The sequence below is a fragment of the Panicum hallii genome, chromosome 8 (assembly GCF_002211085.1).
Source record: "Panicum hallii strain FIL2 chromosome 8, PHallii_v3.1, whole genome shotgun sequence".
In the NCBI taxonomy this organism is placed as follows: domain Eukaryota; kingdom Viridiplantae; phylum Streptophyta; class Magnoliopsida; order Poales; family Poaceae; genus Panicum; species Panicum hallii.
The window spans coordinates 35,804,109-35,820,789 of NC_038049.1; the positions used below are offsets into that span (position 1 = coordinate 35,804,109).

At 49.6% G+C, this 16,681-nt stretch overlaps 1 protein-coding gene across 1 annotated transcript; it reads right to left on the reverse strand.

Annotated features, from left to right (window-relative positions):
• Positions 1-1,258: 1,258 nt before the first annotated feature.
• On the reverse strand, positions 1,259-2,890 carry LOC112902087 (cilia- and flagella-associated protein 91-like). Its single transcript, XM_025971002.1, has one exon. It carries the CDS (start codon positions 2,679-2,681, stop codon positions 1,407-1,409), a length of 1,275 nt encoding a protein of 424 aa, XP_025826787.1. The 5' UTR covers positions 2,682-2,890; the 3' UTR covers positions 1,259-1,406.
• Positions 2,891-16,681: the final 13,791 nt, after the last annotated feature.

Genomic DNA, 16,681 nt, shown 5'->3' on the forward strand with positions numbered 1-16,681 from the left:
AGTAGTAGAGAAGAAAAATCAAAATAAATTGTAGTTTGGAATGGAGGTAGTAATATCTAGCGCCAGCTATGTCTTACATTAAAGAGGACTCCGGCCATGCAAATAAGTTTGTCCACGATCGTGAAAAAAAAAAGTCGACCAAATTTCACATAATACATAGAGCAATGATAAGATGGATTTCAAAACACAACAACTATGGCGTGTTTAGGTTGCCATGTTGTTGTGTTGATGTCTAAACTTCTTACAATTGCTATTAGAGAGATTTTTTTATGAACACAGTACAAACGTAAACGCTCATGTACACGTGCACACTCATCCAAGAATATACATACGCAACCTAATTCCTATAAATATCTTCGAGAGACGGAACCGGCAGATCTTCAATATTGACGAAATCACCACAGACTGACAGATTATTGACCGACATGACACCTACCATTGAAAAAGTAACGCCAATTGAACCCTGAAATAAATCCAGAAAAATATGAGCATACGTCCCGAGTTGAGAATTCGAACCCGGATAAGCAGCGTAAGGAATCTTACCAGCAGAGTATTTATTTATGATGGGTGTGCTTTTCATTACCCCTTTATTGCATATCATATCTGTGTTTTCAAATAGGTCGTGAACCCTAGACTTCGATGCTAATTCAGCATATGGATTGCACATTGTTGGATCATCAAGGGCAATAGCGCCCTGTCGTTGCGTGTATTTGTTGTAGATTGTTTTCTCCGCTTTTGTGTTTTGTAATTTTGCGCCTCTTCGGTACGTAGGTCACTTTGTATATCAAACTCTTCTTCTGCTTGTCCGGTCAAGTTCTCGGAAGAAAAGAAAGAGATGGTGGATAGGTTAGGACAACCATAATCAACAAAATACAAAAAATTATACTTTATGTTTTTTATTATCCTTCACGTTCCTCAACTTAATGATGTCCAAACTTGCACCATTTCCACTCAAAATTTGTGAGAAGCTTGAGATATCATATATCCTACATTATCAGTGTTTTCTTTTTCTGAGTTTTTGGTGACTATCTGAATGTGGTTGAAGGCTATATAACCCCTCCTGGGCTGAATGTGGTTGAAGGCTACATAACCCCTCCTGGGCTGATGATATTTAACGGGAACTGATGCAAGAATGTTACTAAAATCTTCAGCTTTCATAATTGACAATGACAATTTACCAAACCAATTTCAGTCATCCGAGGAATAGCAAGTGCGCAAATGTGGTACGAGCCGGGAACAGTTGTGCAACCAAAATTTCAATCCTCAATTATTGCAGATATATATCAGTACAAGAAACAAATCGAATGGAACAATCAAGCCACTGTGTTTGGGCATGGAAAATGCTCATGAACAGCGCTGGATTACTACATAATTGTTAAATCCTCGCTAATCGCTGCGCTTGATCCTCAATCGGAGTAGCACTTGCTGCGGTTGCTCCCTTTGCCCTCCTTCCGGAGCTTCTTGGCCCGCCGGCGGCGGCGCTCGGCGTCCTCCACCCGCCGCACGGCGCGCTCCAGCGCGTCCACGCGCTCCGCCAGCGCCCCGATCACCGCGCACTGCTGCGCGCTCCGCTCGCACAGCGCCGCCACCATCTCCATCAGCCTCGTCGCGTCCGGGTCGCCGCTGGCCACGCCGGTCTCCGCCACCGTCCGGGTCTCCTTCCCCGCCGCCGCTTCTTGTTGCGCCGGCGCTTCGTGCGTCGCCGCCGCCCCCGCGGCCGGCGCCGGCTCCTCCTTCACCATCTCCCATCCGCCGCCCTCCGCGTCCGAACCATCATCTGGCTTGTCGTCGACATCAAGAAGATTGGCGTCGCGCGGAGCCGGTTCCGCCTCCACTCTGTTCTTTTCCGGCTCGCCGGCGGCGGTTTCTCCATCCACCTCCATCTCGTCGGTCGTCTCAGCCGCCGCCTTCGCGTCGTCCTCAACGCTGTGGTCCGCGGCGTCCAGCAGCCTCGGGACCACGGCGCTCTCCTCCGCAATTTCAACGGCCACGGTGTCGGCCTCGGCCTCGGTCATCTCCTCCGCCACCGCGTCGGGCGCCGTCGCCGTCGCCGTCGCCGTCTTGAGCTCGAGTACGTCGACGGCGTCCTGCAGCGCGAGCACCCGCCTGGTGACCCTCCTCCGGTACTCCCGCGCGCCGCGCACCGCGTCGAGCCGGAGCAGCAGCCTCATCAGCGCCTCCCCGACGGCGATCCGCGCCCTCGCGTCCCCGCGCAGCGCCTCCGCCTCGCGCGCGATCTTCACCCCGACCTCCTCCGCCTCCCGCTCCACCTCGCGCACCGCCCGCACAGACCTCCGCGCCATGAACCCGCGCGCCGCCGCCTGCACCCGCACCGCGGCCTCCTCCGCCGACGGCGCCCGCTTCACATTCACAGGCACGACAGCCGGAGCGGCCGCCATCCTGGCCACCGGCTCCGCGCGCAGCCCCGCCGCCTTCCTCTCCGGCTCCGGGTTGGACCCGACGAAATGGACAGGGATCGAGACCGACCTCGCCCTCGGCGCAGGGTCCACGGCTGCCCTCCTCACCGCCGCGGGCTCGGCGTCCGCGGCGACCGGGAAGAAGCCGCTGGTCCTGCGGGCGGGTGTGGCCTGCTGCTGATGGTAGTACGGGTAGGGGTAGTGGTACGGGGTGGTGTAGTAGTAGTCGTAGGGGTCGTAGGTGAAGAACCGGCGGGACGCCATGGCCGTTGCTGTCTCAAGCTTTTCTTGAAGTCGGTGTTGTTTTGTTTGCTCGTTTACGAATTCGAGTTGTGTTAGCGATGGAAATGGAGGAGTTCGTGGTGCGGCATATATTGGGGACGAGGGGGAAGGTTCGAGAAGGAGCGCGGTGTCTTCGGAAGGTTCTGGAGCGGCGGATTGCTTGGGGACGGGGTGGGGGAGAGGGGTTCGGGAAGGGTCTGGAAGGGTGGGAAAGGACGAGGGGAACAGTCAGCGGTGGATGACGCGTGGGCCCAGATGCGGTCTGGTGGTCACGTGTGACGCGGTGGTGGGGTCAGCCATAAGGTGAATGGGGTTTTATCGGATGGTTTCAGTCCAGGGATGGGGCTAGGACAGGGAGCCCCACTCGTCTCCTTACCTGTTTTTGATTTGTGCAAAGGGCTTCTCCGCGTTATTACAGAAGGCAGAGGAGGAGGGCTGACTACAGGGCGTAAAGGTCTGTCACGGTGCTCCGAGTGTGTCGTATTTGCTGTTTGCCGATGACTCGCTCATTTTGTTTCGCGCAAACGGGGGCGATGCACAGCAGCTACAGAGTATACTTAACATCTAGGAGGAGTGCTCAGGGCAGATGATTAATAAAGAAAAGTCTGTCACGACCCAAACTTAAATCACGTAGAAAAATTTAAACAACAGCATCATGGGCATCATCAAAGCATAATCAAGCATCATGCATCATGAGCATATGTTGGAGTGGTGAAATTAATTTTTCTTGCCTTGTTTGAGTAGAGGTTGTGAAGCAAGTTCCAAGTTTGTTATGTAACTGTGCCCCCAAAGATTTTATTCAAATACTAGATTTCAAATTGCGAATTGTAGACATTTTTCCTCAATTTTTAGATGTCTTTCCCAAGCCATAAAATTCTTGGAAATTTAGAAAACTGCAGTTTTGGATGAATTATTGTGAGCAATATTTAATAGCTCTTTGAGTGTTTGTTGTTGCATCGTGTTCTTGGTAGTGTGATCTTGCTCCAGTAAATATTTGGTGAATTTTGGAGCCCCGGCAGTAGCGGTTTTTGAATTTAGAAACTTGAACATTCTTTTTCGGGTATTTTTCCCTTGTCGGCCCCACCTGTCAGCCGCGCCGGCCCCTCCCCGCACGCTCGGGCCCACGTGTCAGCCGCCCCCTCTGTCTTCCTCGCACGTCCGCACCCACCCGTTGGCCGGCCACGCGGCGGGTTCGCGCCCGCCGGTTGGCCAACGCGGCCCGGGGCGGGAGTTACCCCACGCGCCACCGCTCTCCCTTCTCTCCCCCCGTTCAAACGCGCCGTTTCCTCTCCTCCCCAAACCCTAGCCTCGCCCGAGCGCCGCTTCCCCTTCCGCTCGCCCGCAGGCCGCCACATCCCGTCGCCGTCGGTGAGCCCCCATCCAATCCCTCGCGCCCACACCACCTCCTCCTCCTTCTCGCTCGGTTCTGACCGACCGACCGCCGCCGCTTCCTCCGCCCGCAGCCCCTCCCCGACGCACGACTCCCTTCGTCGCCGCCGTGCTCCGCCGCGCCGCCGCTCCCCGCCCCGCCCCGCTCGCCCGTGCTGCGGGCGAGCACCCTTGCCATGCCGCGCTGCTGGTGCGCGTGCGTCCCCACCCCCTTTCGCGCTCCCGCTGCGTCACCGCCCGTGGGTCGCCGCGCGCGGGCCACACCGCGGGCGTGCGCTTGCCACGCCCGTGGCGGGTCAAGGCCACGGCTGGCCTTGACTCCGCCTGCAGCGTGCGCTGGCCGCTTGGGCCCGCCTGTCGGCGCCCAGGGGCGCTAGATCCGGGTGGATCTAGCGCTTGCCGCCCGGTTTCTTTATTTTTTTGTGCCGTACATTTGTAAATTGCATAGGAAATGTTCTAGGTCTCCAAAAATTGTGAAACTAGGTTTGTTTGACTCCTCTGTGATAGATCTATTTAGAGAAATTAAGTTTGGGCATGATAAAGTTCTGTACACTTAGTTAAAATTTATCCTTTCTAAAACTAGTTAAATGCTTAACTTATTTTGTGATGCTCCAAAAATGTTAAATCAAACTTTGTTAGAATCCTCACTAAAAATACTAGTTGATGATGCAGATTGTGCAAGTGTTTGCATGCTGTTTGCTAGAGTTTTAATGTGTTTACCTAAATTCTGCCTGCAAGTTTGTTTAATATGTAACTTTTGATTGAAAATGATAAAATGATAAAACCACTTCTGTTACCTTTGCTATCATGTCTTTTGTCTTAAGAATTTATGAAAATGCTTTGAGTGCCTTTTAAGATTTAACTTGATTCTAGCAGCTGAAAATTGTAAATAACATAAGTAGCTCCACAAAAATAATTTTGATGCAAATTCAACTCTCATGAGTTCCTTTTGAGATCCTCTGTGTGTGTACTTTAAATCATAATTTATGCTTGTTAAGTAACTTGTTGAACAAATGTTGATTTTTGGCTCTAGAATTAAAATTAGTAGTCGAGCTTGTTGTGCCATGGTCGTTTTGCTTCCGTGTTGGAGTGACATTTTTCTTCTATTGCCATGTCATTGCATGTTATCTCATTTTCATATCATTGGCATCATCCTAATGCACACATCTCGTTCGTGCATTATAGTGACAGAGACGCCGGAGGACGCACCCGTTGAGCCCACCAAGACTGTTGAGACCAAGCCGGGAGCCGAGTTTGTTGTGGAACAAGAAGAAAACCAAGGCAAGCAGCTAAGCATGATCCCTTGACCCTTTTTAACTTGATTAGTCTTAGTTATCACAATGGGTATTTATGTATATTCTATATGTTTAATTATTGCATCGTCGATCCTATTTACTTGTCATGACCTTCCTTGTTTTCGCTCTCATATCCTTGTCACGTGTAGTAACAACTAAATGATCTAGCAAAGGCTTAGTCATGCTTAGAGTTGGCTTTTAAACTTGCAAGAAACATTGGAATAGGGTTAACTTGTTCACTACACTACTTTTAGTATGTTCGTGCTTATTCTTTGTGTGTCGGAAGATTGGAAAAGGGGATTAGTGGGATGGTTATGTCATGATTCGAGCGGAAGGTAGGGCCTAGGGGAAGGAGTCTCGGAGGCTTAGTCCGCTCGAATTAGTTAAGGACCATCCGTGGATGATCTTGGAAATTGAGCATTTATCGTACTACCACATATCCATTCATGGGGTGGATAAACCAATTACCCTCTAGTTCTAATCGTTGACGCACGGTCCTAGATGCGTGGCCATAGGGCTTTGTAGAGAGGCTTAGGGGTGTCCTCGGTGGATCTAGGTAACTCTCCGTGCAAGTTAGGTGTGATGTTCAACGATTACAACTTGTCGGAAAAGGTTGATACGAGTACCCCCTTGCTCAACGTGATCGATTGAGTGAGTCGCATGGTCTTTGTGTCGTGTGGGTAAAGATGTACACCCTTGCAAGGTTATTGAATCAATTCGAATTGCCGCGCTCTCGATTATGAGCAAGCTCTTTATCCTACGGATTCTTCGTAGAAGTTTTGGTCTTGTTGGTTGGATACATGTTACCTCTTGATGATGCATAGTGATTGATTAAATTAATTAACTAAAACTTGAGGTGGGTTGGGCAAGTAAATTCAAATGCTAGGAGGCTAGATGGTGGAATTAGAGAGCTCATGCTTATCTAATAATACTTAACCCTAAATTCTCTTTGTGAGCCTTCATATGCATACTTCTTGGTTAATAAATATTTGCGTAAGTCTTGCGAGTACCTTTGTACTCATGATACTTTATTATACTAAGTTGCAGTGAGCTGGAAGTGGTGTTTGGCCATTTCTACCCCGCCGATTCCGGCACGGGTGAGGAGTAGGCCGATGTGGTTAATGGTGTCCTTGAGCAAGATGCCATTTTTTCTATCACGTTATGTTTTCCGCTGCGTTATCATACTTGGGATTATCATGATGAACATTAAACTCTATGGTTTTATCCCTTTCTAATGCTATTTGTGAGCCCGAGGATTGTATCCCTTATCTGAACCTTTAAGTTTCAGATTTGGAACCTTCCCTTATATTAATGTTGTAATGGTTAGTTGTTTAACTTTATAGTAAAACTTGCTTTTTGTGGATCATCGGTGATGTATGGGCTTGTGACGGTACGTGCGTGTGCATGATCTTGGACATACAATGGAGCACGTACTGGGACTACCGGATTTGATATTATTTTCGGCGAATGATGATTTGGTCCTTTAGAGCGTAGATGTGGGTTAACCCGTGGCGTGCCATTAGCGTGAGCGCGTGTTAGCTCTCATCTTCATGATAATAAGGACCGACGGTTTCGCTTAAAATGATGTTAAATTAGGCGGTTCTCACAAAGTCGGCCATAATGTTCAGTACGAACACAAGTGTTGCCGACAGGCAGCAGGTGTGCCAAATCCTACGGGTGCCCACGGAGACGATGAATGAACGATACCTGGGCTTGCCAGTGAATTTTTTATCAAGGCGGTGGCGCAGGACATCCCCACTTTTGCTATGGGTTGTTTTGACATAACAAAGGAGATGTGTGATCAGATCAGCCGGCTGATTTGCAAGTATTGCTGGACTAACCAAGATCAGGAGAACAAAATGCACTGGCGAGTTGGGGAAAATTAGCATTGCCAAAGAGTAAAGGTGGATTGGGGTTCGGAGATATGCATACCTTCAATCTAGCGATGCTGTCCAAGCAAGCATGGCGGTTAGTACAGAATCCCACATCGTTATGTGCACAGGTCCTGAAGGCGAGATACTACCCAAATTGTGATGTGCTCAAGGCGCGGAGTCGCCATGGTATGTCGTATACACGGCGTAGCATATTACAAGGTATAAAGGTTTTGAACAATGGCATTATATGGAGGGTTGGTAATGGAAGAAGCATAAGCATTTCGTCAGACCCATGGCTGCCCAGGGAGTGGTCACGCGGACCAATTTCGCCAAGGAGAGGAAGTCTGCTTATGAGGGTCGATGAGCTAATTGATCCAGTGTCAGAGCAGTGGGATGAAGACCTGGTGAAATACAGTTTCTTTGAGGAAGATGCAAAAGTAATACTCTCCATCCCGATTCACCCAGAGTTAGATGATGTGGTCGCGTGGCACTATGATCCGAAGGGAATATTCACAGTCAGGTTGGCTCATAATAGTATTGCAGTCCGGATGGAGCTACAAGGAAGAGGAATGGAGCTAGACACCAAGTGTGTGGTGTGCAATAGACTGAATGAAGATGGAGGCCACCTGTTCTTTAAATGCAAGTATGCTGTTAAGGTGTGGAAGCTACTGAACCTGGATGGATGTAGAGCAGTGTTGGCAAACAAGCAGTCGGCAAAAGTAGTAGTGTGCCACATAATCTTACTGAAGGCAGAAGAACAGATGAGGGTGATTGTTCTCCTGTGGCAATGGTGGCAGGAACGAAATAAAATCAGAGAAGGCGACCGTAGAAGAACTGCAGAGGACTTGGCATACATTGTCCATAAGCAGGCGTATGAATTTCTGAAGGAGGATACAGGAATAGCTGCAGCGACACAAAGGCCAAAGGAACGGTGGAACAAACCGAGAGCAGGAGTTCTGAAGATTAATACAGATGGGTCTTTCGATCCCAATACTGGCAATGGCGGATGGGGCTTTGTCATTCGCGATGAGAACACGATGATTACCCACGCGGGAGCTGGCAGTTGTCAGTACTGTAACACCCTGTAAAAAAACAGAAAGAAAGAAAACTCTCCCGGCCCACCCCTCCTTTCTCTCCCTCTCTCTCCTCTTTCCAGCCCAACCCAGCTCTCTCGTCTCATCTCCTTTTTTTTCTTTTCTTGCGCTCGGCCCAACTTCTGCTCGGCCCAGTTTCCTCCCCGGCCTGATCGCTCCCACTCTCCTCTCTCCCTATCGCTGACAGGCGGGTCCCACCCGACAGACCCTCCTTCCACCTCCCGCTGGTACGCCTTCCCCTCCACCTCGCGCGAGTCTTGCCGGCCTGCCGGCCGTAACGGCTGGTCGCCTTCACTCCCCCTTGGCACCCACCCCCTTCCATGCTCGTGATGAGCCCCACCTTCACTCCCCACTCGCGCCTCCTCTCCTTCCGCTGGAAACCGCCGCCGCCATGATTGCCATCATGGTCAGCCATCACCAACGCCGCCCCTTCCCTTGCTGCCCGCTCTGCTCCCTCCCTCGGCCTATAAAAGCAGAGCCTGACCGTGCTTCCACACCTCCCCCCTCTTACTCTCTCGCTCTCCCTCTCCCTCACGCTCGCCCGTGTCATCATAGTTCCGGAGCGCCACCGCCGCCGTCGTTCTTCTTCACCGCCGCTCTTACTCGATGACAAGCCGCCGCCGGAGCTTCACATGGTGGTTGGCGTCATCGCCGTCCCTTCCTTGCGCTCTCTCTTGCCATCACGCCGCGGCAATAGCTCGCTGGAGCAACCGAGCCGTGCTTCGCCGTGGTGCGCACCTCTCCGGCCACTGCACTGCCGTCCCGAGCCCTCCATCGAGTTCGTCGTCATCTCCTCTCGCTCCCAAGCAAAATCCTGTGAAAAATCGAGGTCCGGAACACCGGATTCGGTGAACTCCGGCGCCTCTGCCGCCGCCCGTCGCCAAAAGCCTCGCCGTTGGCTGCACAGAGCCGCCGCGAGCCTCGCCCCCCCCAACCCTCTGTCGTCGTCGGATCCGGATCCAATGTTCCAGATCCAGTCCAACTCGGGTCAATCGAAGCCCTGGTGTTTTTGCAAAAGAGGCCCCGTAGTTTTCAAAAATCAAGCTGTAGTCCACCCTAGTTCAAAAGTATTTACAAAATAGTCCTTTCTTTTCTGTTATAGCCCCTATCTTTTCTAGTTTTTGTACCCGCCATCCTAACCCCTCTGTTTTTCTAGTCTAGCCCTAGTGTGTTAAGTTTTATTAGGTTTTAGCCCCTGGTTTCTTCAGACCTAGCCCCTGTAAGTTTAATTTTCTCGCAAATAAGTCCCTAGAATCTTGTTTTAGCCATATCTTCTTCGTTTCAACTCCATTTTCAGTAATTATTGCGCTCACACAATCCTTGTAGCATGCTCTATATCTTAGTCACCTTATCTCTCAATGTTTGTGCTATTTGTTGCTCTGTCTCTTATTTTGTGTATGTTTTTGCTTGTGTGAACGTGTAGACGACGTGACGTTTGAGGAAGGTCAACAGCAAGAGTACGAGGAAGAGAACCAGCAGTTTGACGAGGAAGGCAAGTGGATTCCTCACGCCCTACATATTTTGTTTTTATCCCAATAATAGCATGATAATGCACTTTGCTTTATTTGTCAAATTGCATAAACTTGATAGGATACCTATTAAGGATTGACCTAGTCTTTTCACCCAAGCCTTGAACACCTGGTTTTAGTTATCTTTTTGGGTAGAAATGCTTAGTTGCTTAACTTTGGGAATGGTGTTATCATAAACTTTTGAGAATGATACTCATAACTTTATTTGTTGTTATACCTGGATAATTGTAAGATGATTTTGTTCAATTGGAACATGGAGAACCACACAAGAAAACCATACAACCACAATTGTCACATGGCTCTGACCTTAGCTGATTAATTAGGCATGTAGTTAACTGGTAGCCTTACAAAAAGGGCAAGGAGGGGGTCAGTGATTAGGGTATATCCTGGTCTCTTGGGGTAGCAGCCTTTGCTAAGGTGCTGACCATTAGGGAGGGTTATGGTTCACGCCGCTTCCGAAACTCTAGCGGGCTATCTAGTTTTCTATATGACTTTGTAAAGGCTTCATAATGAACCCCTCACCACTCACCTCTAAAGTGTTTAAGGGCTTTGCAAACCTGGACGACTCAGGGGAATATGATTTGTGGTGAAAGTGTACAATCTCTGCAGAGTGAAAACTGATATATTAGCTGTGCTCACGGTCAAGAGCGGCTTGGACCCTCACATGGTAATTAAACTTAAAGACTAATTAATTTATGGTTCCTTGGTTTTGCTATGATGTTGTTACCATTATGCTTAAGTGGGTTGGTATGAACTTACATCTAGTTAATAGGTGCTTGCTAATAAAATTTGACCAACTAAAATCGCTAACCGATATAAGCCTTTAGCCTTTCCTTGATGGCCTTGCATTCTCCCCCCACTTGTTGAGTACCAACCATAAGAGTACTCACCCTTGCCTAACTGCTGTTCAGAAGAAAACGTGGAAGTGGAACACTACAGCGACTTCGAGGAGTTCTAGGCGTGCGTTCACCAGTCAATCGCCTGTGGAAGAAGCTTTGTTGCAGACTCGTTTGGAATATCGGTGAAACGCTTAAGACCTTTGTGTCTATTTTATTTGGAGTGTAATAATGTTATTTACTCTATCTTGCTTACTTGTCAATATTGTCTTTGATATATTTCACTTATAACGTCTATCATGTGTGTGTGAATTCTGAACCTGCATCCGTTTTATTTGATTCTGGAGCATCATATTCATTTATTACTGATCAATTCGTGGTAAAGCATAATCTGCCTATGTGCCCTACGAAGCAAAGTCTTCTAGTTAGTTCCCCGGGTAAAGAGTTGAAAGCTAGTCACTTATGCCCGCGGGTCAATATGAACATCGTGGGGGTAGAATTCCTAGCCAATCTAGTAGTCCTAAAGTCCAGTGGCATTGATGTGATCCTTGGAATGGATTGGTTAGCTGGATGTGACAGAATTATTCAATGTCGCAAGAGGTCCGTGCTCTTAACCAGCCCGCAAGGGGCCAAGGTAGAATTTGTGGCTGCTGCTTTACCCAAGGGAGTGGGAATAGTGAATCAAATGAAGGGAATGCTTTTAGAAGATATCAAGGTTGTATGTGAGTACCCCGAAATAGAAGAGAGTCTTCCCGGAGGATTTACCAGGTATGCCATCTAACCGTGAAATCGAGTTCAGTATTAATCTTTTACCTGGCACCGCACATATTTCTAAAAGACCCTATAGAATGGATGTTAAGGATCTGAGTGAATTGAAGAAACAAATAGAAGAATTGTTAGCTAAGGGATTCATCCGTCCTAGCTTGTCACCTTGGGGAGCGCCCGTTATCTTTGTCGATAAGAAGGATGGCACCAGAAGAATGTGCATGGATTATAGGTTACTTAATGTCGTAACAATCAAGAATAAATATCCACTGCCTAGAATCGAAGATCTGTTTGACCAGATGAGAGGTGCTAAAGTATTCTCCAAAATTGATTTGAGATCTAGCTATCATCAGTTAAGAATCCGATTGGAAGAAATTCCCAAAACCTCATTCACAACCAGATATGGCCTGTATGAGTTCATAGTAATGTCGTTTGGGTTGACAAACGCACCAACATACTTCATGTACTTGATGCACAAAATGTTTATGGAATAGTTTGTGGTGGTGTTCATAGATGATATCTTGGTATTTTCCCGTAATGAAGAAGAACACAAAGAGCACCTGAGAATAGTGTTGCAGAAGCTTAGAGAAAATCAGTTGTACGCCAAGTTGAGTAAGTGTGATTTTTGGTTGAAACAAGTTTCCTTCCTTGGACATGTTATCAGTGATGGAGGAATTGCAGTAGACCCGAGTAAAGTTTGAGATGTTCTGAATTGGAATCTGCCCAAGAATGTGTTAGAAATCAGAAGTTTCCTTGGACTTGCAGGCTACTACTGCAGATTTATTGAAGGATTCTCAAAGATCGTAAAACCCCTCACTTCTTTATTGGAAAATGGAAAAGAGTTCAAATGGGATGCCGCATGCCAGACCTGTTTTGAAGAGCTGAAAACACGGCTAACTACAGCCCAGTGCTAATAATGCCCGATATCCACAAAGGGTTTGACGTTTATTGTGATGCGTCACGTCTGGGTCTCGGATGTGTGCTAATGCAAGAAGGAAAAGTGGTAGCTTATGCCTCGAGACAATTGAGGAAGCATGAGCAAACTATCCTACTCATGATTTGGAATTAGCTGCCGTTGTAAACGCATTGAAGATTTGGAGACACTATATGTGTAACATTCAGGTAATTGAAACATAGACACTAGGTTTTAGTGTGAAATATGTATGCTTGCTATGGTATATGTGAGTAGTACAAAAGACTAGAGGTATAATTGTAATTTCTATAAAATGTAGGTCCTTGAGTGTTAATTGGGTGAAATGGGAGATAGCATTAAAACCTAGGATAAATATAATACTAGGTGTCAAAATTATATTACCATACGAAAGAAGTGTAAAAGATAGGTTAAATCCTAAGGAAAATAAGCCTTTAAGTAAAAACAGGGACCTATGTGTGATTAAAAAAATCATAGGGCCTTTTATGTAAAATAGTTGAAGTGTAAAAGTAACTTTCATGTTTACTTAAGGGCTAACATGTAAGAATACAAGTCATCATGACATCCCATGAAAACTTGTAAACATATCCAAAATTTCATCAAATCCACTTTGGTAAGGACAAAAGAATTCAAATTCTACCTTTGCTCAAAAATTTAATATGTAAAGCTGTAAACTTTGGCTTTTTGAATTTGAACCAATATTGTAGAGTTTGAAAAACTCTACAACTTTTATTTTGGGCATTTCCTCATTAGATCTTTACATCAGTGGGAAATTTTAGTTTACCGAGAGATCCCTGAAATTCTTTGAATTCACCAACAGGTCCCTCGGACCCCCTTCCCTCTCTTCTTCTTCCCCGAGCACGTGCCCTGCTCTGTTTCCTCTCCTGCCGCCGGCAGTGCTTCGCCTTGGCCACCGCTCTGCCGCCGCCGCCGTGCCACCTCCTGCTGGGGTGAACCCCACACGTCGTCTTCCCCCTGCCCCAGCCCTGTTTCCCCTTCCCTGCTTGTCAGACCCGGGGCCACCGGGCTGGGCACGTTACGAAGTTTAAGAGATTAAGCCCGTCTTATCTCTTATTCATTCTGTTTATCTCTTGTTTATCCCGTTTAAATAGGAGATAGAGCTAACCAACACGGAGAGGATCTACTCGAGATGTGTTATGGCGTGATCCCTCGACGGGAGTTGGTTAGCATCTTTGTAACTCTGACCTCTCGGATATATAAGGGAGGTCAGGGACCCCTCTCAAAAGAGAAGATCATTAGGTCATTCTACATCAAAGGCAATACAAACCAAACAGAACGTAGGGTGTTACGCTCCGTGCGGCCCGAACCTGTCTAAGTCTTGTGTTCCTTGCACCTTCGAGTTCCTGATCTCGGCGTCTCCTCACCCAAAACTTACCACCTTGGGCATATCCCTCGGTGGGCAGCCGGTTAAACACCGACAGCTGGCGCGCCAGGTAGGGGAGCGCGTCGAAGATCCACCGGCGAGCTCGATGGTATTTTTCAATTTCGCCAGGTCAGTTCCCTCTCAGGGCACGACATTCGTTTTTGGTTCATGGGTCTGCGTCGCAGATGGCGCGGGCAGTTTCCGGCGATTCCTCGTCGACATGAAGCCAAAGACCTCCGTTGCGGATCTCCGCAGCGACCTCGGCAAGTTCGTTGACGGGCTCGACAACTTGCCGCTCCACACTTCCGCAGCACAGATCGAGATGGGGTCCGCTCCAGCCCCGACTTCTTCTGGTGTTGCGGCAATTCCCCCTGGTTTGGACTCGTTCCAATCTAGGGATCTGCATAACCGATCTCAACTCGGCTTGTGTGAATCGGCCACTGATCTTCAGGAGGCCAACGCCTTTGGGTCCCTCTCCATGTTAGAGAAGGACCTGGACTTGCTACTCCAGGTCGGGAAGCCTGAAGCCACCGCGTGTCGGGGGGCTTCGGGTTGTTCCGGTACCGGTGATCTGGTGGTCACCTCTCTGTCGGAGGGGCACGTGGTGCACTGGAGGGGCATGACGCTCCCCAATCTACTCGAGGCAGAGGGTCGACTCGTGGCCCACCTTGAGCCCTTGCCTTTTCAAGAGGGCAGGCCTTTGGCCACCGTGGCGGAGGGGTCGACTGAACTAGTCGACGAAAGTTCTCATGAGCTTTCCTCCCGCCAGGTGCTGATGGCCGAAGAAGGTGAGGGCGATGAGGACCTCCTCATCGTCAACTTTGAAGCGATCTCTGAGGATGAGATCACAGCCGACGCCGCTGACGAGAACGATGCCGATCGCGAAGCACGGAGGGCCAGGAATAGGGCCCGCGCGATCCGGCGGAGAAGGGCCAACGAGCGAAGGCGATCTATGCATCGCGAGCTCGACCCTGAGTTTGCCGCCGTAAGTGAGCGGGGTTTCCGGACTCCGGTGGCCAACATCGCCAGGGTAACGGCCATCCTCGAGCGCAGCCATGATCCGGAAGTGCGTCAAGCACTCCTTTATGCACAGAGAGCCTGGATCCAGTTGGATCAGCACAACCCGGCACCCACCATCAGGGAGGAGCGCGTGGGTGAGAGCCGGAGCCAGGCTTACAGCCGAACGGCTGGCGGCCGTCCTCGACACCAGCCCAGCATCGACAACGCTCGCGGGAGCCAGACCCCTAGCGGGAGGCAGCAGCCACCGCAAGGGGGTCAGCCACGACAAGCCAATCATCGACTTCCTCCGGAGGATCTGCGCCAGCACATCAATGAAGGCCGCGATGCGCGGACCGTGATTTCTTCTAGGCGCAAGACCCGCGAAGAAGTCGAAAACCAAGGTACTGACTGTAGCGATCGATTTCCTGCTTTCTCTACATGTTTCAGCAGCTACAAGTACCCAGAGGGTTTCAAACCCATTGGCATCACCAAGTACGACGGCAAGCAGGCTCCTCAGCAGTGGCTCCGTTGTTACTCCACGGCTATCGAGGTAGCAGGGGGCTCAAACGTTACCAAAGTCGTCTACTTCCCGATGGCTTTGGATCCTGCGCCGCTCACTTGGCTGGAGAGCCTCGGCAGCAACTCCATCGACTCCTGGGAACGACTTAAGAAGGTCTTCATCGACAATTTCCAGGGAGCGATTGCTCGTGCAGGTACTCGACATGATCTTGCCCAGTGCAAGCAAGAACGCAACGAGCTCCTGCGGTCATACACGCGTCGCTTCTTCGACGTCCGCGCCACCATCGCGAACATCTCGGAGGAGGACATCATCGACTGTTTCTATAACGGCATCACCGACCCGAGCATATACAGAAACTTCGGGCGGAACAGGCCGAAAACTGTTGCGGGCCTTCGTGATATGATGCACGATTGGTCTGAGCAGGAGGAGAAGATGCGGGAGCGGTTCCCGCGGCGCCACGATAACAATCTGCGGCGCCCAAACGACAACCGCAGCGATAAAGGCCAGCGGGACTTTTCCGGGCCACCCCGGAAACGAAAGCCAGATGATGTCATCGCGGCCATCGATCGTCCTTCACGGGGCAAGAAGTCGACGACACAGGAGGAGTTCGAGAAACTCCTGCAGAAGAAGTGCCCATGGCATCCGGGCGCTAGCCATGCCGCCATTGACTGCTACCACCTTCGGAGGACGTTCAGTAACACCGGTGGTGGAAAGAAGAATAAGAAGCCTGCTGACAAAGAACCCGAGGATGACGACCACGACGACCAGGGGCGCAATCCGAAGTTCCAGGATGCCTCAAAGGTCGTCAACGTTATCTTCGGAGGAGATGAGGATTTCGGTTCCAGGCGGGACCAGAAGCTGCTTCTTCGGGAGATCTTGTCCATTGAGCCGGCGGTACCATGACCACTCCGTTGGTCGGAGGTCCCCATCTCGTTCTCTCGTGATGACCAGTGGACGAGCTTTTCCGAGCCCGGTAAGTTTCCCTTGGTCCTGGATCCTGTGGTGGCGGAGGTCAAGCTTACCAAGGTCCTGATCGATGGCGGGAGTGGGCTCAATCTCATCTTCGTCAGCACTTTAAAGAAGATGGGTCTGGATTTCAAGGATATACTGGTTCCCAGCAAGTCCCTCTTCTACGGCATCGTCCCAGGTAATGCGGCGCACCCGCTTGGTACGGTGGTCCTCCCAGTCACCTTCGGCACGCGGGAGAATTATCGTACTGAATTCATCAAGTTCGAAGTGGCTACTTTTGACTCTTCTTACCATGCAATTCTGGGTCGACCGGCACTTGCCAAGTTCATGGCAGTGCCACATTATGTCTATCTGCTTCTTAAGATGCCAGGACTCGGTGGAGTGCTCACCCTCAACG

What these genes read in the sequence shown, in the direction of transcription:
- LOC112902087 (XM_025971002.1), bottom strand. Translation starts at nt 2,681, where the DNA reads ATGGCGTCCCGCCGGTTCTTCACCTACGACCCCTACGACTACTACTAC.